This window comes from Eptesicus fuscus, chromosome 20 (assembly GCF_027574615.1).
Source record: "Eptesicus fuscus isolate TK198812 chromosome 20, DD_ASM_mEF_20220401, whole genome shotgun sequence".
Taxonomy (NCBI): Eukaryota; Metazoa; Chordata; class Mammalia; order Chiroptera; family Vespertilionidae; genus Eptesicus; species Eptesicus fuscus.
Window position 1 is genome coordinate 33,084,515 of NC_072492.1, and position 24,392 is coordinate 33,108,906.

General features: G+C 38.4%; 1 protein-coding gene across 5 annotated transcripts in view; it reads right to left on the bottom strand.

Moving 5' to 3' along the window:
• Positions 1–7,800: 7,800 nt before the first annotated feature.
• The window catches only part of SMURF2 (SMAD specific E3 ubiquitin protein ligase 2), a 90,346-nt gene continuing 73,754 nt past the window's right edge, over positions 7,801–24,392 (bottom strand). For 3 of the 5 annotated variants that reach the window (XM_028157355.2, XM_054709116.1, XM_008149413.3), the window contains 10 exons: positions 21,748–21,906; positions 21,115–21,310; positions 19,977–20,080; positions 17,670–17,784; positions 15,499–15,677; positions 14,624–14,761; positions 12,118–12,238; positions 9,976–10,177; positions 8,660–8,735; positions 7,801–8,366 (listed from right to left, as the gene is read on the bottom strand). In XM_028157355.2, the coding sequence (XP_028013156.1) occupies positions 8,267–8,366; positions 8,660–8,735; positions 9,976–10,177; positions 12,118–12,238; positions 14,624–14,761; positions 15,499–15,677; positions 17,670–17,784; positions 19,977–20,080; positions 21,115–21,310; positions 21,748–21,906 (1,390 nt within the window). In that variant the 3' untranslated portion in view covers positions 7,801–8,266. The remainder of the gene's footprint in view (positions 8,367–8,659; positions 8,736–9,975; positions 10,178–12,117; positions 12,239–14,623; positions 14,762–15,498; positions 15,678–17,669; positions 17,785–19,976; positions 20,081–21,114; positions 21,311–21,747; positions 21,907–24,392) is intronic. The other 2 variants (XM_054709117.1, XM_028157356.2) reach the window with 2 other exon arrangements.

Genomic DNA, 24,392 nt, shown 5'->3' on the forward strand with positions numbered 1-24,392 from the left:
TATTGCTCTTAAATTTATGAACTAAAACCTTAAAGGCACACATTCTTCATTAGTCATTTGTACTAAAGCAATCAACAAGCCTTGATTGAGCAGCCAGCTCCTGAAGCCTATTGTGGGTCAACAAAAATAGAAAGGGAAAAAAAAGTGCCCGAGGACAAAAAAAAACTCTCTAATTCAAAAAAAGGGAAGTGTGAGCTTGTATTCAGAGATGGGACATAGGAGTAAACCTTAAAGACAGGTTCAATTGTATGTAGCTTTTTCACATGGTGGCCAGAAGAAGAGAATTTATGCATATGGCTTCCAGCGGTTGGTAGAGGATAGCATGAGAGGCCAAGGTGGAAGGCCAAATGGTGTGTGTCTCAAAAGCAAATTAGTGATGGCAGGTGGGAAAGAGGCATAATGGACTTGAAGCAAGCAAGAGTACACCAACCCTAGTGTGGGGGAACATGAGAAAAAAGAAAACCCACTTGGTGTGGTGTCTTCCATGGAGAAGAGGGCTTCAATGAAGGCCAAGAACTAGAGGAAGGCTTCAGAGCAGTTGAGGATATGGGGACTTTTGCTGATCAAAGCCACAGAATGGCAGAGGACACAAGGAAAGGATGGTTGGAAGGGAGAAGAGAGATTCCCATTAGGGCGTGTAGAAAGGAGCATGGCACCCTAGCTGGTTTGGCTCAGTGGATAGAGTCTCAGCTTGCGGACTTTAGGGTCCTGGGTTTGATTCCTCTCAAAGGCACATGCTGGGGTTGTGGGCTCGATCCCCAGTAGGGGGCATGCAGGAGGCAGCTGATCAATGATTCTCTCTTATCATTGATGTTTCTATCTCTTCCCCTATGAAATCACTAAAAATATATTTTTTTTAAAAAAAAAAGGAAAGCAGCATGGTGATGAGCTTATGAACAGTGGTCAATGGAACAGAACAGCCCGCACATATATGGTCAATTAATTTATGACAAGCCAAAAATATGGGGAAAGGACAATGTCTTTAAAATGTTGGGCAAACTAGCCGAAACCGGTTTGGCTCAGTGGATAGAGCGTCGGCCTGAGGACTGAAGGGTCCCAGGTTCGATTCCGGTCAAGGGCATGTACCTTGGTTGCGGGCACATCCCTAGTGGGGGGTGTGTAGGAGGCAGCTGATCGATGTTTCTCTCTCATCGATGTTTCTGACTCTCTATCCCCTCTCTCTTCCTCTCTGTAAAAAATCAATAAGATATATTTAAAAAATATATATATATTGGGCAAACTGGATAGCAACATGCGAAAGAATGACACTGGACCAGCAGATCTTACACTGTACACAAAAATTAACTCAAAGTGGATTAAAGACTTGAACATAAAATTACAAGAAAACATAGGTGATGAACTCCTTGACATTGATATTGGTAATGATTTTTTTGATTTGACGCAAAAGCACAATGAAAAAGTACAACTATATCAAACTAAACAGCTTCTGCATAACAAAGGAAACCAACAAAATGAAAAGGCAACCTATGAAATAGAAAAATTTTTTTGCAAATCAGGTATCTGATAAGGGGTTACTATCCAAAATAATAGAGAACTCATACAACTCAATAGCAAAAAATCAATCCTATTAAAAAATGGGCAGAGGAACTGAACATTTTTCCAAAGAAGACAAAGACAACCAAAGGTACATGAAAAGATGCTCAGCATCACTACTCATCTGGGAAATGCAAATCAAAACCACAAGGAGATACTACCTCTCAACTATTAGAATGGTTGCTACCAAAAAGACAAGAAATAAATGTTCAGGGCATCAAGAAAAAGGAGCCCTGTGCACTACTAGTGGGAATGTAAATGGATGTAGCTACTGTGGAAAACATGAAGTTCCTCAAAATATTAAAAATAGAACTACCTAGCACTTCCACTCTGGGCATTTATCCAAAGAAAACAGAAACACTACCTGGAAAAGGTATCTGCACACCCTGCCCATGTTCACTGCAGCATTATTTACAATAGTCAAGATGGAACAAGTGTCCATCAGCAGATGAGTGAAGGAATGTGGTGTATATGTATACAATGGAATATTACTCAGCCTTGAAAAAAGGACATTTTGCCATTTGCAACAACAAGGTGGACCTTGAGGGCATTATGCTAAGTGAAATAAGTCAGAGAAAGAAATACCATATGATCTCACATATAATGTATGTGGAAAACAAAAAAACGGAGCTCATAGATAAAAATAACTGATTGGTGGTTGCCAGAAGGGGTTGGGGAGTTTAGTGAAAGGGGTCAAAAGGTATAAACTTGCAGTTATGAGATGTGATGTACAGAATGGAGACCATTGTTAATACTGTATGGCATAAAAGTTCACACACAAAAAAAATCTATGTACGGTGGTGGGTATTAACTAGACTTATTGTGGTGATCATTTCAGAATATATACAAATCATTATGTTGTACACCTGACACTAATGTTATATGTCAATTACCCTTCATTTAAAAGAAATACCTTTTTGGTCTTGATAGTTCTTCACCACCTGGCCATGCCAGCATTGTCTTTGGGGGAAGTGAGTAGTCTGAAAGGTTGAATCTGATGTGCTCTCCATCTTCACTCCCAAATCCAGGGCTGAAAGTGAGACAACTTCATGAACACTTAAGTGGGCAGGAAAAACATCTTGGAAGGGTCCCTTGCCTACCCCACGGGCTGCTGTATTTGCCTCTCTCCACTTCTTTTACTTATAAAACACTCACCATAAGGGAGAAGTGGGGTTTACAGCTCATATTAGAGACTAATTGATAACCTAGATAAGCCCCAGCCCAAATATTCACAAGAGGTATGAAAGAGTTGAGCGCATTACCTTGGAAATGCAGCCAACTGTATGATGAACTTGAACACAAGGAAGGAGCTACCTGTCCTGGAGACCAGTGTCTCTAGATCTGAAGTATCATGAGGGCAGGAGGTAGGAGGACAAAACCGATTGTTTTAAAAACCACATCTGGGACTCGAGGCCTTGCTGAAGAAAGGTATTTAATCCTGTGCTCCCATCATGACGGACTTCTTTGCTATACACAAACTGAGTTGTGAGTACCTAGGTTTGAATTACAGTTTCTAACAACCATCCTTAGCTAGTACAGAGCCTGACACATGGTAGCAGCATAGTAGTTATCTGTTGAATGAACAAAGAACAAGTCACATTTAAGGCAAATACCTTTTAATACAATGTAACTTTAAAATCTGCTTTGTCTATTTAGCTAAGAATATTAATGTAGGAATATAACCCTTTTTCTGTATAATTACCTCTATCCTGTCACTAGGCTCTTGTTATGTTGTATATTTCCTACTATAAGAATTTAGGACAAATAAATGCAGTGGGTGCCAAGGTTAACCTTAACATCACATATTAGTCAAATCAAACTTTTGGGTAATTTATAGATTACTAGAAGCCTAGTGCACGAATTCGTGCACCACTGGGTCCCTCAGCGTGGCCTGTGGGGATCGGGCCGAAACCAGCAGTCCAACGCTGCCTACCCTCCTGCTCATCCTGGCCCCACTACACCTGCCACCGCTGCTGCTCAGCTGCAGTCTCCATGCTGTGGTGGCCAGCTGCGAGCCCTGCATCTGGTGCCCATCAGTCAGCTGAGTGGCACTCCCGTTGTGGGAGCTCACTGACCACAGAGGGAAGCTCTTTCGCTAACGGTCAGAGTCGCTATGACACGCACTGACCACCAGGGGGCAGACACAACACAGGAGCTGCCCCTTGGTGGTCAGTGTGCTTCCACAGCCAGCCAACCTCTCGCGGTCCCTCCCCGCCTCCCCCCCCACCCCCCCCGCCAGCCGGCCCCCATTGGGACTGTGCAAGATGGCCCCGATTGCCAGCCAGGCCAAGGGACCCCACCCATGCATAAATTTATTCACCAGGCCTCTAGTATAGGTAATACTAAATTCCTTAATGTACTAAAACTTTACACATTTTTAATATACTTTTTTAAAATATGACTTTTATTGGCACCAAAGCCACAGGATTTTTTAAAATATATATTGATTTTAGAGAGGGAGAGGGAGAGATGGACAGAAGCATCAATGATGAGAGAGAATCACCGATCGGCTGCCTCCTGTACGCCCCTCACTGGGGATCAAGCCCACAACCCAAGCATGTGCCCTCGACTGGAATCGAACCTGGGACTCCTCAGTTCACAGACCGATGCTCTATCCACTGAGCCAAACCAGCTAGGGCTATGTATTTTTTTTTTTAATTGCTTTCAGAGAGGAAAGGCGAAGAAGAGATAGAAACATCAATGATGAGAGAATCATTGATTGGCTGTCTCCTGCACACGCCCTGTTGGGGATCAAGCCCGCAACCCTGGCATATGCCTTTGACCAGAATCAAACCTGGAACCCTTCAGTCCTCAGACCAATGCTCTATCCACTGAGGCAATCCGGTTAGGGCGAATTTTACAGATTTTAGGTAATAACCAGTAAACGTGGCAATATGAGACAAAGTAAAAAATAAATTTCAAAAGGATAAAAATGGACAGCATGCCCACTCCTGGAACTTTAATACACTGCTGCTACATCACTATTTCCCAGACCTTTACTGTGGAGAGACAACACAGAATACATTGTGGATGAAAAAGCATCATCTCCATTCTTTTCCTACCCATGTATTCAAGCTGGGCTTTCATCCACTATCATGTATCAAGTTGTGAATAACTACCCTTAATGAAAGTCATGGCTTCATTTCATTCTGAGGATTCCACTGCTCAACACCAGGGCAGGAAGTGAAGCCCCGACTGTAGCTCTGCCCTCCAGAGCCCTGGCACATGGTTTGCTGGACTGGAACACTTCCCCAGTAAGCCTAAGAAACCCATCTCTACATGACCACACGCACAGCAACTATTGACCAATCCATCTGCCATGGCAGCACAAATGCCATTAGGCACCTTCCCTGCTTTCCTGAGCGCTCTGAAGCTCCAGCTCTCCAACGTGACACAGGCATCACCTAAGGAAGGTGTGTGAAACTTGTTCAACTTCTCACTTTATGGTTCACATGCTGTCACTTTTCATAGAGCCAATCAAATTTTTTTCAAAACAATTCATTATAAACTCAATCTTCTTTAAAAACTTTGATGCTGTGACAGTGCAAACAGCATTCATTTTATTGCTCAACTTCGGCATGGGCACATACATAGTTAATTTTTTAAAACCATTTATACAGATGTTATTGATAAAGCTCATGTAACAACTGAGTGAAAATACAAAGAATATCAAAGCTAAAACACTCTGTAATAAATACAAATACAATGAAAATGATAAAACTTTGTTTTTAAAGTCAGTTTGAGAGAAGGAAGAATCTTACATTAAGTGAACTAATTACATCGAGAAACAAAACAACTCAGCATTTGGTACAATCATCACCCTAACAGAAGGTTAAATACCACAAATGGTACCCACGTGTGGTGCTGCAGCTTACAAACAGAAGCGGAGGCTGCTCTGTCAACGAAAAGATGGCTGGACAACCTCTAACTCCCATCAATGCAATCAGCTCAATGCACCAGAAGTTCAAAGCGGACTTAGTGTTGTAAAATAAAGCAAATTACATTGTATTTAAAAGAAAGGAAACTTGTGCTCTGGACTGTAAATACAAGAAAAAAATGACAATAAAAATAAACCTCATTCAAGGCAACAAACTATGTGCAAAACAAGATGTACATTATACACAGCACTATTTAAAAACTCTTTACACCGAGAAATAAGACCCTCTGAAATAAAACTCACCTCTGTACTGCATATGAGCTCTACAAAGTAACCACTGTTCATAATTAAGAATTCATGATGGAAAGGCAATGCACGGATACACGACAGCACATACTGAAATAACACTAGAGGATTAGGAAAAAACCCAGTTAAGAGGGACGTGTGGAAATAAATATTCACATTAAACATGAGGTGCAAGTCTAAGGTTCAAGGACACATTGGGGGGGTTTTTGCTTAGCACCTATTTGGAAATAATTAGGTAACATACTTTTGAAAATGAAATCTAAATCATGTTTTTATAAATTACGTTGGTGATACCACAGACTATTAGGGTAATTTATTTCTTTAAAGCTCTATTAAGTCATTTTATAAAATTTAAAAAGGCACTCAGAAAGCGATAGTATTTGCCTGCTTGATATTGTCCATTATGACAGTAGCATTTCATTAGCACTGCCTCCATCAGCTATGATTTCTCTAAAGTGTTCATGTACTTAATTTTTACCGAAAGATTCTAAGAGTAGGCACAATGACACTGCATTAGTGCTGTAATACGAGAGAGAGGGACCTGCGACTGATTATCAAATAATATACAAACCTTTTCTGTACCTTTCAAGATGTTCTTCCGTACTACTAAGAATGCAGAGGGAAAGCACAAATTGGTAAGAAAAAGGTCAGTAAAAGCACAGTTAAGATTATAACTAGGTCTGCATGTAACAGTCAAATTTGGCTGAATACAATGAATTTAAATTCTTAGAAACTACACAAGTAGTTTTCAACTTTTTTAAAAAAGCAGGTTTCTACTTCTTTTATCCTCCCCTACCCTGTGAAAGCGTACTTGGAATTCCTATAAAAGAGAAAATCTGGAGCTGCTCTGGGTAAAGGTTGGGAGTGGGGAGTTAGAAGCCCCTGCTGAATACCAACTAGTCCTTTCCTCTCCCTCACTCTGTCCCTCCTCTCGCAAACCACTATTCTGAGGCACCTCTGAGGAACCCCTTGGCTCCATGAACAGACTGAAAACCAGTCCATCCCATGAAAGAACACATGGGCCTATTATTCACTTGATAAGCCACAAAACTTAAACAAAGCTATATCATCAAAATTTGCTATTGTTGGTTTCACATCAATATATTTAAAAAAGAATAGTTCAGACTTCCAATGGCTGAGTTAAAAAAAAAAAATCTGCCCATGATTTCAGATTTTTCCAATCCCTCACTCCAGAATTTTGGTTGCCTTCTGGATCATGCGACATGCCACACCCTGAAAGCTAAATCTGGATATTTCAAAATCAGAAGCTGATCTTCAACACCAAGAGAACTGGGATTCCCTTACTTCCAAAATTCACTCTTCGGTTTAAAGTCATTTATACCATAGAGTTAGAATCACTGTTTCTTTAGTAATCACATCCCCTGCCCCACCAGCCGCACCAGCCCCACTTCATTTTGTTAAGTAAAAGCAGGGTTTTTGTTTGCTAAATAATCTTTAGAGCAAATTTTTTTCCTATTTCATAACTTTAGCTGATTAAAATATGAGCAGCTGAATAAAGATTTACGATGATTTGCTTGATAGAAACTTACACCATAATTAATATATAATATAAACTAGGTGTATTGGTCAGAGGAGACTTTGGTTTACAAGAAATAGTATATCTATTAAAGTTAAGTTGACCCAGCAAAAGAGTTAAAATCCTATCCCATCCACATGATCTGAGAAGCTATAAAAATGCAGGATTTCCATTTAAGGTGAAAAGTAAAATCCAGAACACCTGGTCATACTGATTCAAGATAAAAAATTAGGATTTGTTTTTAAAGTCTCTTAAAAATAGGGAGCCCCTGAAAGCATCTTATGTAGCAAATAAGCTACTAAGTTTAGACTAAATGGTTGCATTAGGAATTTGACAACCAAAATTATATAGCTGTATTTCAGGTAATTTGTGCTTGAAAAAATATAAAAAAAGACTCACCTAGGCTAGGTTGAAACATATAATGCTTTTAAAATATAATGCTTTGCTATAAAAAATGTAATTAAATGTGTAAATGGCTTACTTTTTTAAAGACAATGATTCTTTTAGCCAATTGTTTACAAAGGTAGAATAATTCAAAATAATTTTATTTCATTTTTTTTACAAAGAGCAAGTACAGGAGCTGTTCAAAATCATGTATTCAATCAAAATGAAATGTGACTTGTACCGCCTGCTGAAGTTGTCTTGATGTCTGAGACTTGAAATCTGTGAAGCGATGTGAATAGGTTACCTTTTATAAAAATAGTAGTAGTCTTTAAGTGTAGAATACTGCCTAACTCTGGAAATGTAGGAAAAGTCAGCATTCTTTAGGTTCAAGATATTAATTTTAAATAGCAGCTGAATGCGGCCTCATGGCAATGCATAAAGACCTGTTTTTTTCCTTGAAAAGGAATTTCAAAATTGTCCTTTCCCCTCACAGTGTCCTAAAACTTAAAAAGGGGGAGGGGACACGTTCCTGCACTTCAGCATCCCTTGAAACTGCTGAGAGGAGGCTGTTGAGCATAAATAGAGTCCGGGTAACTCCGTGAAGTCTGTCATTCCACAGCAAACCCACACGTTTCTTCGATGGCTGTTAGCAGCTTCTCATATAACTTTTCATAGCTTTCATAGGGCGGAATGTCGATTCGATTGAAGCTGTAAATAAGCACATCAGGTTTAACACAGTTCCTTCAAAATAAGCAAACCAGCCTCATCTAGCCACATCGCTCTTTGTGTCACACAGAGAAGTAAAGGAATAAGGTTCTTTCTCTACAGCAGAGATTACCACTTTTGGGTGTTCCTACCAATGTCAGCATAACCTTAAATCACTGAGTTGCTTATCATTCCTTTTAAAGGTCCATTTAATAGTAAGAACAATAAATGAAAAGCCACCTGCTTAAACTAACACACACATGGAATAAGGGGGGAAAGCTACAAAAATAACTCACCACGTGTGGGCTTTGGGCAGGTTGTTAGTGCAGGCATCAATTTGGTGGATGGTAAAGAGTCGTGGGCCTGCAGCACCTGCCAAAGAAGGAAGCATGGGTCAGGGCAGGTGCCTGTATTCGTCTCTAAGATATCACGATGAATCTGGTACATAAACCACAGGGTCTAGGGATAGAGGAAAACTGGTGACTCCACACAAGCTGCCAAAAAAAATTCTTTTGCCAGGAAAAGAATCTGGGTTTGAAAGCTGGAATTGACCTTGGATAAGGCTGGATTCCTTAATATCCTAGCATTTCAAATTTGAGAAAAGGTTCAGGATTGAAATCCTCTGCCAACTTCTTTCTTATATAGGATATCAATGTCCCAAAAGCATGAGAAGAAAAGTAAATGGGCAAATCCAAGATTAAATAAACACATATTTAGAAAGATGATGGCCTAAATGCAAATTTAGGTTTCAATGACTCAAACTTGGCTGAGAGCAAAAGATCAGCAGTCTACAGAATAAATTTGTTAACATAAGACAGCCATACAAATATATGTAGAAATACAACTTCACTTTTTGGGCAGGCTGATCAGGATGAGTTCTCCAAGTAGGGACAGTCAGCACAACTCCAAGTATGCTTTCCCCAGGGACTCTGACACTGCACTGTGGGCAACAGTGTCGGAGCATGTACTGTCTGGCTTTGTATATCCTCAGTCACCAGCAGCAGCAACTTGGAAAATAAAGAGCTTCAAAGATAAAGCACTACCATCCAGTGAAGCGCCATCGTCCAGTCATTAGCCATATTACCAACTCATCCAAAAGGTAAGCAGCTATTCCACAGAAAACTATGCTTTAAAACTCAATATGGTTGTAAGTAAACAGGCTGATGCCATGCAGTAATGCACATGCGCTGACCCAACAAATGGCTTCCACAACTCATGCTGCCTCTTTCTGTTAAAGGATGCAAAAGGAGAGGGGAGAAGCACCCTGGGGGGGGGGGGGACCTTTTGCCAGGCTGAGATGTGGAGACGGCAGTGGGCAGACTTCCCCCACAGGAATGTGCAGCAGAATCGAAAGCAAGGGGCGTGGAGAGGCAGAGCATCACCACACACAGTCCAGTGTGCGGCACTCTCTACAATCACAGAGAACCCCAGCAGAAAAGGCTCTTGGGAGAGTAACAAAGAAGAAGGGATCAAGATGTGAGAGTTACAGATCAGAAACGGTGAAAAGCGAATCGATGGATGGATAAGCACCGGGTTGTAAACCAGCTAGATAACCCAAATACAGACCCTCCCCGAATCGTGTGGTGCCGGCACCGGGCCGCTGGCTGGCTACCTTGTAAAGCTTTGAAGCCCTGCAGAGGCACTCGAGACGATCCCGTCACAAACTGAAGCAACCGTGCTCGCTGCTCTTCATCAAAAAACTCCACGGCTTTCCAGAACCACTTGACCACATTGCTGTCCGGAGTGCAGTGTTTCAACCGGGTGTTGACCTTCCAGTCGTTAACATCTATCTTTCCAAGTCCACAAATAATGAGCTGTTAAAATATTGCACAAAGCATGAGCCAATGGAAACCCAAGTTAAGCCAAAAATTCCTCAAAATAGGACTTCAGATTTGCAGTGTTGGCTCTCATAGGGTGATTCTTAAATTCATTGAGGGTACACACCAGAATCATCTTGAAAGTTTTTCAAAATACACACACCAGGTGCTATGCATGGAGATTTTAATTCTGTGGATTAGGGTAATACTCAGAAGCTGTGTTTTAAAAAGCTCTATAGGCACCTATATTCACTTTCAAATTCCCCACCCAGAGTCTGAGAACCACCCCTGTGAGCAACTCAGCAAGACGGAAGTTTCATAATTTCACATAATTCTACCTTTTTTTTTATGGACAGAAACTAGACACCACAAGTAAATACAATTTATATGTGCCTTCCTTAAGACCTGCATCATATTCTAGTTTCAACACTTATTAACTTGGGGATTCTGAGCAATTCAGTACATCCCTTGGCCAGCAATTAGTTCCCTATGGCAGTAACATCTATTTCACTGCATCCTTGACAGCAACCTGTGGTGTATAGGAACTCAAGAAATATGTTGAAAATGAAAGAAATGTGTTGAAATGTGATGCAATATGTTTGATAATCTTACAATTGTATCAAAGTACAAAATACATAAATGCACTGATCTAGCGCTCTGTGCGGTGTCCTGATGCAGGGTCAGTGTAGGTGAACTCTATCAACATCACCTCGACGCTATTAATACTTAGGGTCCTTAGGTCCAATGCTAGCTCATCTCAGTAATGTGCTTCTAACAGTGAATTAGGATAGTGTGTAGTGGAAAACATAACTTGCAAATCCTATCATTATATTAACCCAGTATAACACTAAAATAAGTTATATATTTTTGTTAAACATAAAAACTTTAATTTCATTAGCAGCAGAAGCTATATAATAAACCCTATCTCTATTGAATAAAATCTCCAACAAAGCTTCTACAGGGTTCTGAGGATTACGGAGCCACAGCCACACTGAACAGGATCACAGAAGTATTTATACCAAAAAGGTAACTCCTAAATTTTTTCTTCAGACGAGTGGTAATTATAAGGCCAAATTCCTCATTCATTGTATGAACTAATGAAAATGCATTGTATTGCAACTTTATTGTCAATCCTGTTTTCTTCCTCCTCCTGACTACTTCCTTCTGACCATTCACTGTTGAGTAACTCAATTACCAAGAGGAAAGGGGATGGTACTGAGTCAAATCAAATTTTACACTTGTTTGCTAACAGGTCTGCTAACAGGTTTAGTTTAAAAAGACACTGAGGTTAATAAATCATGTAGACTTTGAATATTTATGCTCTCCATAAATTTGGAACCTCTGGTAGAATAAAACCTCATTGATTTTTTTTTTACAAAGTAGTTCAATGAAAATTCAGATGTATTTGTTAAAGGTCTTAATTAAAAAACCAGACCTAAGGTGCTTTAAGGACCAGCTTTAAATGAAAACAAAACCCCCAAAAAGTTAACTGTTTATTATTGCTACTGTTACTAATGAATGTTTCCAAAGAGACTGAGGATGTTTAGATACAGTTTATCCTAAGTGTTTTAATTATTTCCTCTATGATCTTGTTTACCAAATGCTTTCTTGCAAAGCTCCCTGTAAATCGACTGAGCTTAGGATTTCATTCCAAATAAATTTCAATAGAAAACAACATTGGAAGAAGTTATACATAAGACATGAAATCTGTTGAAAGCAAGAAAGACTAATATGAAAAAATAAAATGTTCACAATATAAGGGAGATTGCTCACTTGTAGAAATTCCACAGCAAGATGGACTTCCTATGAATAAGAATGCTCACAGTACTGTGCCATGAAACTTCAAAAGTGCCAGAAATACAACTTTCCTCTAAAACTAAGAGAAAATTCCTACCCTTTCCTTGTTACACTAGATGTCATGACATTAATATACTGACCTCTAACTCCTTCTCGTCAAATGTCTTCAGCAGATGCTGTGGAATGACTTCATTAAATCCTTTCTGCAGAGCCAGGAATTGTGCCTCAATGCCTCGTAAAAACCTCCAGTTCACATAGAGCCTAGAAACATGGGGCGGGGTTTCATATGATCCGGTATGTTCAGATTTGGTCATTATGATGAATCTCTACTTTAGCAATATTAAAAGGTGGTAACCTTCCACTAACAAAAGCTGCATCAATAAAGCAACTCTTCACATCAGAGAAATTCTGAGTAAACTGGAAGTTGGCTGGAGCTTGGATGGGTCTGAAGTCACAATCTGGATGAGATTTCCTTCTAAACTTCTAGCCAAAAGCCACAAACAAGAGCCCATTCAAAAAAATCACTATTTTTCTGGTTTCACTTGAAAATATGGTCTGAATATGTTAGGTGTTTTGTTTATATTTTGGGAGCACTAGATGAGGGAAGAGGAGGTAAAGAGAATGAGGAGAAATAGTAAAAGCCAATAGTAAGCACCTTTTAGTTAAATATTCATTGTTCCCTGGAGGCTTTAAAACCCCCAGAAGATGTAATTTACCAACAAAAAGTACACTACATCCAATGTGTAGCCTTTTTGATGCTTTTGACTTGTAATTTTATAAGTGAATTGCTTTTTAAAAAAATCTACCCAAGAAAACCTCTCCATCTCACACATCTCAGAACTATTCATCTTCCAAGTTTGTCAATATATCCTTTTCCAAATTTGGAGAAATAGTTCTCTACTTTAAGAAATAAGTTACTTAACATTAATTATATGCTTTGGGGGACCTCATTTTTGTGTGTTTGGTTAAGGGGACACCAAAACTGCTCATCTGTAAAAAGGTTTTCTTTGTCTCAAAACTCCACTGGATGAAGGATATTACTAAGCGCTATAAATACAACCGACTCCTGGAGAGTGGGAGCCAGGGACTGAGCAGTCACACCAGGTCCTGGAAGTGATGCACGCAAATTCAGGAAATGCCCATCCGTTCTTTCATATTTTAATTAGAAATATCATAGATGCTTGTTAGATAAAGAAGAAAAAAAAACCCTAACTGTGGAGACAGAGTAAAAGCTGAAAGTCCATTATTTTATCTTTTCCCTCTCTACTCCCAGGCCCGGCACCTCCGCTCCCTCATCCCAAACACTTCATTTGGTGAACAGCCTTTCTGAACATCTTCCATATGATTATAAAACACAGACTTTGTCCCTACATAATTTTTCTAAGACTTGCTTTTTATTTATTTTTTTTTAGACTTGCTTTTTAAATCCAACAGCTTATACAGAGTCTCTCTTCCTTTTAAAAATCCACATACTATTCTGCCAAATATATGTATTTAATCATTCTCCTCTAAAAACATTTAGCAGTTTTTAATTTTTTACAAGTAATATTTAGTTGACCATCCTTTCTCGTAATTACATAATTACATGTGTTTCCACAGCATAGATTCCTAAAGCTGGAACTGCTAGTTAAAAAGCATACACATTTTTATTTTGGAAGCTATTATCAAACTGCTTTCCAAAAAAAGCTAACTCAATGCTCACGCCCATCAACTGTCTGTGAGACTGATGGGCCTTGTGTATAAAGTGGGAACATTTTAGCCAGTAAGACTTGAGGACATAATCTATATAAAGTAGTATAGATGCATGTTTTTATTTATACTCTTAATTTGGTTACCAGTTTTATGTTCAGGTGAACTTTAGTTGCCACAGCCAAATGATCTAACCCACCACTTTTAAATTCCTCCATCAACAGGTGATTTTGTAAAACTTGGAGAACATTTTCTTGTATCTACCCTTAACCTCACAACATGCTTATTTACAACAGGGCAGGTGCTAGAATACAGCACAGTCTAGCACAGAAGTGCTTCTGCATAGCCAGCCCTGGTAGCTCACGGCACACGCCCATGCACCATGCTTCCTGGTATCTGTGCCTGTGCGGTCTCCTCCACACTGAACCTGGGTTGGCATGTGACTGGCTCTAACCAAAATATACAGCACAGAGGTGGCGCCGGCCAGTTCTAGGCTTAGGCCTTAAAAAGCTCCGACAACTTCTCTTGTGCTCTGGGAAACAAGCCATCCACCCCTCTACTTTGCTGGGGAGAGAGAGAGACCTCTGATTCCACGTGGGGATAACCATGGAACCCAGCCAACAGTGAGAACGAGGCCCCAGTGGCTGGTCCAGCCAGCCCCAGCCCTCGGAGCCACCCCCACTGGGTCATCAAACGTGTGAGCGAGGAGGCTATCTTGCCGTTTCCGTCCCCGCCAACACCAGGCGGAGGAGCAGTGTGCTATCCTGTTATTCATCCAAACTCCTGACCCTCAGGACTGAGCAAGAATAAAATGAGAGTTGTTTTTAAGCCACTAATTTCTGCAGAAACCTATTTTGTAGCAATAAGTAACATGACCTAAATACTGAAATGTTTTTCTGTTCTGCTACTCAAGAACATTCAAACAAGTCTCAGTTTGGGGAACACAGAAGTGTTTACCTGACATATTCCTTTTTATTTTCTTCGGTAACGGGGATACTCTTGCCATTTGGCTTAAGTTCATGCTGAATAATTTCCCCATATGCATTATGTTCGACACAGAAGGTATGGTCCAAAACACCTGTAATATCATTCTCACTAGAAAGGAAAGATACTTAATTGGAAAATCTCAAATACAGATGTATTAACTGTGAGACAAATAAAACTAGAACAGTTTATGGCATGACAAATACAAGATCAGATTCCTTTGAATATTTCTATACTCCAAACCTCCTAGCTCTTGGGCAGAAAAGTCAGAGCTTTAACCCTCATCAACACGAAGCATTTCACTTCCTGAGCAACGAGAAAGGGTGCTGGCCACGGCCGGGCTTTACACGGGGAAACTTCAGTTGTGTCTGGCCTGCAGGTAAGAGGCCCTACTTGAGTCTCATTGGTTTGGCAAATAAGTATGGCCAATATATCTTCATAAGATAATGCCCTCCCACAAAACAGAACTGGTTCTTACAGATGCCCCTTTTTAAAGCATGGCTTCAACAATCATCACTTCTGCAGGAATCTGCTATTCTAACACATGCAGGACTGGAAACAAACTTGCATCACTTTGAGAAAATCACTTACATATAGTAGTACTTTTTACAATAGAATATAATAGATATTATTTTCCTTTTTAAAGTAATAAAGTTCACTAACTTGTAGGAATTTGAAATATACAGGAAAGCAGTAGACAAAGGAAAAATCTAATGTGGTCCTATCATTCAAATAGTCACTCTTAGTATTTTCTATATTTTTTAAATTTTAAAGAAGTGCATCCATTGAGACAGGATCTTTTTTAAAAGCTCAGATTCTAACTATAATGAACAAGACTCAATACATACAGTATCCACACTAAACTGTTATGAAGATCTGGATCAACTAACTCCATGTCATCCAAAGTAATTGACTTCCCAAGCAGCTGTTTATAAAACGGCAATGTGAAGCCACCATCAATGTAATGTCCATGAAACACAGCCATTCCCATTATTCGTCCAACAAAATGGAAATATGATAAGTGTTCCTGAAATGGAAAAGAGTTTATATAATACTGAATATATTAGAATGAAGTTAGACACCATTCAGGAAATTTTTAATAAAAAATTAAATAATTAAGCAACATTAATCTTTTAATAATATCAACTTATACTCTAATTTACAACTATTTCAATGGAATAGGCTATCATACCAAAACTCAGTAATCATTAGGGAGAGTTTCTATTGGGCATGTTCAAGATTCCCTACATTGCTATAAAATGTTACAGAGTCAAGCCTCTCTCAAAGGATATAGTCACTTTGTAAAATTCATCGTTAGAAATTAAGTCCAGACAAGAGTCCCATTGCAGCTTCATTAAACCACCCATAGATCCTGTTCTCTTCCTCTCACATCCTGCTAAGCCCTTTATAATCTTGGCTGTCACAGAGAAAAGAAAAAAAAAGCTTTCAACCCTAAACCTCCCTATTTTCCTGACCTAACCAGAAACTGAAATTCAAAACCTCACAGATTTAGGGCACAGATTTCATATCTAACTTGGACTTGAGTCCTGATTCTGCCAGTTACTAGCTATGCATACTTGGGCAAATTACTTAACCCCTATAGGATTTATTTTCCACATCTGGAAAAATAAGTGTAATAATAGTATCTAAAAAGGATCTCTGTGAGGAGTAAAATGAGATAATGGAGCCCATGGCACTGTAGCTGGCAGAGGATAAGAGCTCAACAACAAACATGAACTGTTATTACTACAACTACAATGGCAGTAATGGGACCCCAAGCAGAACCTTCGCCTAAAAATCTTCCCTTTATGAAGGATTGCCTGCAATGAATCTAACATTCCTACCATGTTTGGGTATATCTGGTCTTTCCTGATAAATTGTTTTGCTTATTAGTATTTTAAACTTCTTTTACTTCTCTATTTAGTAAGTAATCTTTAAACCCCCTCTTATCTTAAAAACAGCATTTGTTTCTTTGTAAAAAGTAATATATGTTCACACCCATAGTCTAATACCCAGAAGTAACTAATGTCAATATTACAGGGTAGAGCCTTTCGATGTTGACACATATACAAATTTATCAAAATTGTATCATACTATTTTCCAACCATCTTTTCACTTAATACATCACAAATACCATCTTGACATGTCATTAACTTTTATCCCACAATGTCATTTTAGTGGCTATATAGTATGCCCTTGTATGGAAAGCTAATGGAAATAATGTAGTAACAAATTAGTAACAGCTGCTAACTTTTGTTGAGTGCTGAATAATTTTTATATGGTTAATAATGTAAAGCGCGATGCTAAATAGTTAATGTGCAGAATCTCATTGAATTCTCACAGCCCTTCTCTGAGGTACAAACTATATTATTATTAGCAACTAGAGGCCCGTTGCATGATATTCGTGCAAGAATAGGCCTTCCTTCCCCTGGCTTCGCTCCCGGCCACCCGGGAGCCTGCAAGTCCTCGCTCCCTGCCAGAACACCGCTCCTGTAGCTCCCTCCGCCACCCCTCTCCTCCTTATAGCAGGTGTCCCGCCCCTCCTGGCCACTCCGTGCCAGCATATGCATATTAACCTGCCATCTTTGTCAGGTTAATTTGCATACTCACTCCTGATTGACTGTGGGCGTAGCGGAGGTACAATCAATTTACATGTTTGTCTATTATTAGGTAATATAACTGAAGCTCAATTCAATGAATTTGCCTGAGGTCACAAAGCTATTAAGTAATAGGACCTGGTTATGATCTCATGTCTAACTCCAGAATTTATGTTTTGTAACTGCTAATGTCATTCTGCTTCATGTCACAATGTAATAAACCCTCTGCTTATGGACAATGATGCTCTTTCGAATTGGGGCTACTACAAACAAAGATGCAGTCAATATCCCTAGGCCCAAATTGCTGAACACATCCATAAGCATATACTTGAGAAGAAAATAATCCAGACTACATTGACATTTAAAGATAACAAGTATTGTAGGTCACTTGTTAATTCACATCACCAGAACAACAACCATACCGGGTTAACTGCAGAATCAGGATTGATCTGCAATGTATAGATATCATCTCTTGAATACTGGAAGAGGCCATAGTATGGATTCAACATTTCATGCGACAAGAGATATAACCACTCCCTAGAAAACAAGACATGACAAAGGAATTTTTTGTTAAAGAATATATTTTTATTAAAATATGCTATTGATCATTTTAGCAAATAATTTTTTAAATAAAATAAAATAAAGCACTAACTAGTTATAGATCACACTGGAAAAATCTACCATGCCCAAAAAGCAAATAGAAACGCTTGTTTTATTATTATGCAGTCACTTCTCACTCACGCAGGCAACTTATAACATAGCAACAGAGTACAAAGGTATTACCCAGAAGTACCAACTATTAATTACGTAATGCATCCCAGCAGTCTGCTCCTTATAACTGCTAAATAAATTTTAATCTATCATAAATATAAAATAAAGGGAAGGGAATAGTTCAAAATATCCACGTGACCTACACTTCCTGTCCGCTGCTGTCACAGCAGACTTGTACTCAGGTAATGACATAGCAGTAATTTACTCTCGTTTTCGGATAGGGTGTGCTTGCTGTTGATATTGTTTTATAAGGAAATTTCATTCCATCATCTTTTTTGTGTAAACCTTGAAATGTGGCGTGATAAAAGTGTAAGTGGTCACTTAAAACCAAGAAGTGGTATAGAACATACCAAAAAATACATGCTTGTCCTCACCTGTATTTTTTGGTGTGTTCCTTACCACTTCTTGGTTTCAAGTGCTCATCAATATTTTTAAAACCTCATAATAAATAGTACTATCACCTTAAATTTATTAAATCCTTCATATTTTTCAAAGGATGAAAGATAACACTCATCTTGAGGAAACTGAAATACAATCACTAGGCTATCACAGATGCAGTTCTCATCCCGATTCCTGTCACTCCTCAGCTAGGAAAGGTATTTAAATGGTATGTTCTGTTATTATGGATTAAACACATTGAATAACACACTTTAAGGAAATACAGTGAAATACTTTTAACAAAAAGTTAAAGAAAAATGTTTTTCAGTTCTATAATGTGATGAAGTCTAGCTCAAATCACCACCATTTATGTAATATTTGAAAAGCCCTAGAGATTAAAAACAAAAGTGAGATCTCCATATAAGCAACTTTTGCAACACACATAACACTCACAGACATGTCTTATAGGTTTCTTATATATGTATGTGTGTTTTTAAAGAAAATCCTAATTTTTGTTTTGTTTCACCATGTATTTAGAACACACGTGAAAGCAGAACCCAACTACTTTTGGCTTCTAGCATGGAATTAAGATCAGAAAAAGCAGTTCTCTGCCACATCCCTTTTACTCTGCCCAAACCCTGAGAATAGTGGGGTTAAGAAATAAATAACAAAAACGATTTATTTGGCTTATATATATAATTATAGCTTTTAGATCCCATCAGCAGGTAATAAGTTTTCACAATAAGCATTCAAAACCAAGTTATAAACAAATCATAAAAATGCCACAGAAATGATCAAGTCCTAAGTATGATGTACAAGCAATCAATTCTAAAAATCCAAATTAAAGGTACTTCCATTTGCAGGTAAAAAGGTTGCAGAATGAAAATAAGTCCACAGGTAAAAACAAGTAATGCTAAGTAATATTTATGGGACTTGGTGAAAATACAATTTAATTAATCCTGGATTTAGATTAGGATAAGTGGAATTATCATGATGGTCCTTCAGAATGTTTCAATACGGAGCTATAATGTTTCTGCTACATTTACATAAAGTGAATTTTCACACCTAAAAAAATACTTTATATGAATTTAACAATAGGACCATTGAGGGGACACACACACACTCCTTTAACAAGGTAAAAAGCATGGCGATGAAAGCAAAGGGAGCAGTATTCCGTTTAGATTATGTCATTAAAGCCTGAAGATTGCCCCTGACAATATAAAGCAGAGGGAATAACACGCACTAAAGGGGAGATGAAGAACATACAGGGCCTGCCGGTCTACCAACAGCCCCTGTATGGTTGCAGCTAGTTTTCAGAGGGCGTTCCATTGGGCTCTATGATCCATTAAGGAGTCCCAAATGGAAATTCCAAAAGAATGTAAGTAATCATTAGTGTCCTCTTCTGGTGAAAGTACTATCCTAACCTCATTATGAATGTATTGATTAGGATATCCTCCTTTTGCAAACACTGGGGAATATTATACTAGAAAATACGTATCAATGAGTTTACACCACAAGGAGTCTCTTAAATTTGTATATATAAGGATTCATGTGCCAATTCCTGATGAGCGAGTCTTTACCTGGCAACCCCTCCATAGTCAAGACCTTCTTCTCCACGAAATTTTATCATCAATCGCTTCCAAAGATCTTTTGGTCTCATTTTCATGACCTGTCGATAAGATTCCTAAAAAAATAAAAATTAATATACTATAATTACTAGGTGCTTTTAACCTGTTATTTAAACTCTTCCTCCCATTCCACCTACAAAGCATGATTATAAATAAGGTGAAATTCAACAATCAAATCAATGGATAAACTCCAAGGGTTTGAAATCTCTTTGGAACTTCTAAAAACAAAATGAATATTGCTTAATGCTACTGAAACCAATTCACGTGATAAATATTATATTAAAACCTACTAAGTGCAAAGCTCCATAGTTAAGTTCTATGAACCATAGCAATTATTTCACTCATATTAAAAACAGAATTTGATAGAACTACCAAAATTTTCAAGTTGGTTGACCTAAATCTAGGTCACAGGCAACAATAGAAAGTAAAGGTAAGAAAAAGAAAATTCCAAAAGAATATCAGTAATCATTAGTGTTCTCTTCATTAAATGGATAATGTTATTATTTTAAAATACAAATGATGTACTACAGACAAGGCCAGGACGGTTCTGAGAGAAAAAAAGTTCATCTTTTGGCAAAAGGGTTCTCAAGTCCCCAAACCTCTTGCCCAGGAATCCTCTAAAGAGTGTAAGTCCCTGCCTTGGAGCTCTGCCACTGATTCTGTAAGAACGCTGAAGGTGATGTTAGGGGTATAAAATCTAAAGATAAAAAGTATACTAGGAAGGAGGATTTTCAGTAAACGAAGGAAGTGGTCCAACAGTAATGAAACAAATGATTTTCTGAGTTAAAAGCCCCTTACCTTGGGAAGCGTTAGAAAGTAAGAGGTGGGTGATACTTAAGGTCTTTCAGAACTCATTATTAACCAGCACTGGCAATGAGAGGCCAAGCGGAACCACTGGAACCCCACACTCTTCCTCCTACTTAAATGTTTACCTTCTACATTACATCTCTCCCAGGTTATTGCCGTTAATCCCCACAATCGAAAAGGAAATTAATGAAAACTCTTTCATTCTAAAGAGTCTCAAAAAGTTTATTGGAAAACAGAGCAAAAACACTAAAATGTCATTTTTCAGTAAGACTTGGAAGTTTACCTCAAAAATCTCTTCCCTGGAAACCTCAATTCGGCAATGGCCAGCCTGAGGCTGTTGTTGGGAAAGTTCTTGCCGCAAAATTTTTAGTTTCTGGACCAGGTCTCGCTTGTACCGTGGGACTGTCAGACACTCAGTGTCCTCAGGGCATAACGATACCACCTGCTGTTGCTGTTGATCTTTCAGCTGGTTCTGCCGACTAGAAGTGAACAAAAATACTACTGAACGAAGAAGATTACAATTACACATTTAAAATAGCCGTCAACCATAAAAAAATCTAGCTGTATCATTTCCACACCTTATGTGTTCTTGGCTTGTCATTTTTGACAACGATAAACTAGCTCCAAAGTTTATTTCTGAGAATCCATATGACTGTGTGGAGGTGGAAAACGGAGTTTTATCCATCTCCCCCACAAAGCAGCCTGTCTCTTCAGGTGTGCCGGTGAGGCTGCTGCTTAAGCACAGCAGGATAAAATACTCAGGTATCAAAGTAAAAGTTGTCATATTCTTATATAACATTCTGTTCAACAAAAGTAATAATTGAAGACAGCAGTCTATCACATTTATTACAGAAAGCACCATCAGTCTTCTCTTGTTCAGACTTGCATTTTCACACATATTGTTTCAAAAACTTACTTTAAAACTAAATGCAAGTTAGCAGAGAGCCGAGGATCTGTGAACTGTGTTGTTCTGTTGTTATGGTCAACAAAATAAACTCTGCCTGTTGCCGTATTACGGATCTCCCATCCAGGAGGCAATGGACCAAGCTCTTCACAATTGATGTTGCTAAGATCCCTGCAAAAACAAATAAAAAATAAAAAATACCTCATTGCTGGGCCTGCTGAGCCAAGCAAGTGTAAATGACACAGAACAATTCCATGAAGTCTGAGAAAATGTATTGTTTCAGAAACTTGAGATGTTCAGCTGGAATGTTTAATTCCCAATGGTTTAACAAACTTGCATATTGAAAACTCAATCCATAAATGGCCCAGAAACTTATCACATAGCCTACATTTTTTAAAAGTTTGTTCCTGGGCTTTAATGTGACACAGATTTTAAATTAATATAAAAGCAATCACAACACTTGCCAACATAAACTGTACTTCAATCCTTATCTGACAAAATATTGTTTTACAAATGTCAGTGGTATAAGGAATGAAATGTTTTCTAAAATTTCCCTTCAATTTTTCTTTTATTACTACACTGTAAAATGTGGGTAAATAAATGTTCATTCCATTATTAATTTTAAGCTCTCCAACAAAGCAAAACTATAAGTTTTATTAAAATCCGGATCCTTAAAATAATCACAGCATATATTTTAAAGAATAACATCTGCATTTTGAATTTTTAAGCTAGTGAGTGAAGAACCTGTTTATGATACATAAGGAAGAATAGTCTAAGGCTTGCTGCTACAATTAAAAAAAAGCAGAAAGACGTTTAATGGACCAATCCCATTGTTATGTATCATACATTCTTAAATATTATTATATACAAAGATTTACAAGACCTTAAGAATGAAATAAGAGCAGCATGTCTAATGTAAACTTAAATTCACATTTTAACAGATAATTATAATGACAAATATCTTCAAAATCATGTTTTAAAAGTTAAACTAGGAAAAAATTCTGCTGGTCATAATGAAACACAGCTATGGGCACATAAAGCACCCACAGATTTGTTGAAACCACAATCCTGGCTTCTGCTTATGGGTGCTCCAGGAGACTCCTGCTACACGACAGCTTGACAAGAACACACTATTTGAGACACTGCTAGTCTCAAAAGAGACAAGGGGGAAAGTTCTAAAAATCCTTCTCAAATTTAAAAGAAAAAGTGGATTGAGCTTGCCCTAGCTGACACGGCTCAGTGGTTAGAGCGTCAGCCCAAGCACCAGAGGGTCGAGAGTTCGATTCCCAGTCAAGGGCACGTACCCAGGGTGCAGGCTCAATCCCCAGCCCTAGTCAGGGCACATGCAGGACGCAACCAATCTGTGTGTCTCTCTCACATGGATGTTTCTCTCTCTCTCCCACCCGCCCCTCCGCCCTCCCTCCCCACATCTCTTCCACTCTCTCTAAAAATCAATGAAAAAAAAATATATTCTCAGGTGAGGATTAAAAAATAAAGTGGATTGAAATGGAGCTGGTACCCAAGTAGCAAGAAGGCACAGGGGTATGACTGCCAGTGGGTAGCTGTTAATTGGAAAACAGCCTCAGGTCAGCAGCAAGGTTGGAAAAGGAAATCTGACACTTCCTCCCTAAGCTGGAAACTAAAAAAGAAAAATGAAGGGATCCCAGGAAAACTTCCTAAATTCCAACTTAGGTCCACAGAACTCAAACTAATTAAGATCAAACAAATTCACACAGATCACCAAACACTTCAGAAAGGAAAGTCATGCTGACTGAGAATCAGTGGAAACAATAAACCACAGAATCAGATCCCTAAATACTGTCAGAGATCAGAGAACAGCTATGACATGAGACATTAAAAAAATAAGGGGAAAAATAATAATAAAATAAGGAAACAATTACAAAGGCAAACTATCAATGAAGAGATTATTAAAAATGAACAGCTGGATTTTTAAGTGGAGCTTTTAGAAATGAAAAGCAAATACTGAAATCAAAGGACAATTTTGATATAATGCAGAGTTTTATTTCATATACTTTTACTTCGAACTTTATAAATCTACAGTTTTACATGGAGAGCTCTAAAGAATTGATTAAAAGAGCAGAAAACTGGGAACAATATTTATTTCCACTTGAAAAATGACTGAAGAAAAATGTTTCATAGCCATAAAAAGTAATACAGAGCTGTATTTCAAGACTACACAGTCAGGATGCAATGGCATTAATCACTGTTTTAAAGAGATGCAAAACTTGATGAAATGGGACTTCTCAGATAAACCTAAGTTTACTGGATATCTTGAAATGAAGTATCTGAGTTACACTATTTTATAAATGTCTTTGAATAGTGATTTTTTAAAAATGTACTTTTATTGATTTCAGAGAGGAAGGGAGAGGGAGAGAGAGATAGAAACATCAATGATGAGAGAATCATTGATAGGCTGCCACCTGCACATCCCCTACTGTGGATTGAGCCCACAACCCGGGCATGTGCCCTTGACTGGAATCAAACCCCGGACCTTTCAGTCCACAGGCTGACACTATCCACTGAGCCAAACCAGCTAGGGCTGAATAGTAATATTTTAACAGAATCTAGATATTTATACTCTGCTTTGATAAAAGATCCTCCATACAAACAGCATGTTTACTAAAGGATCCTCCAAA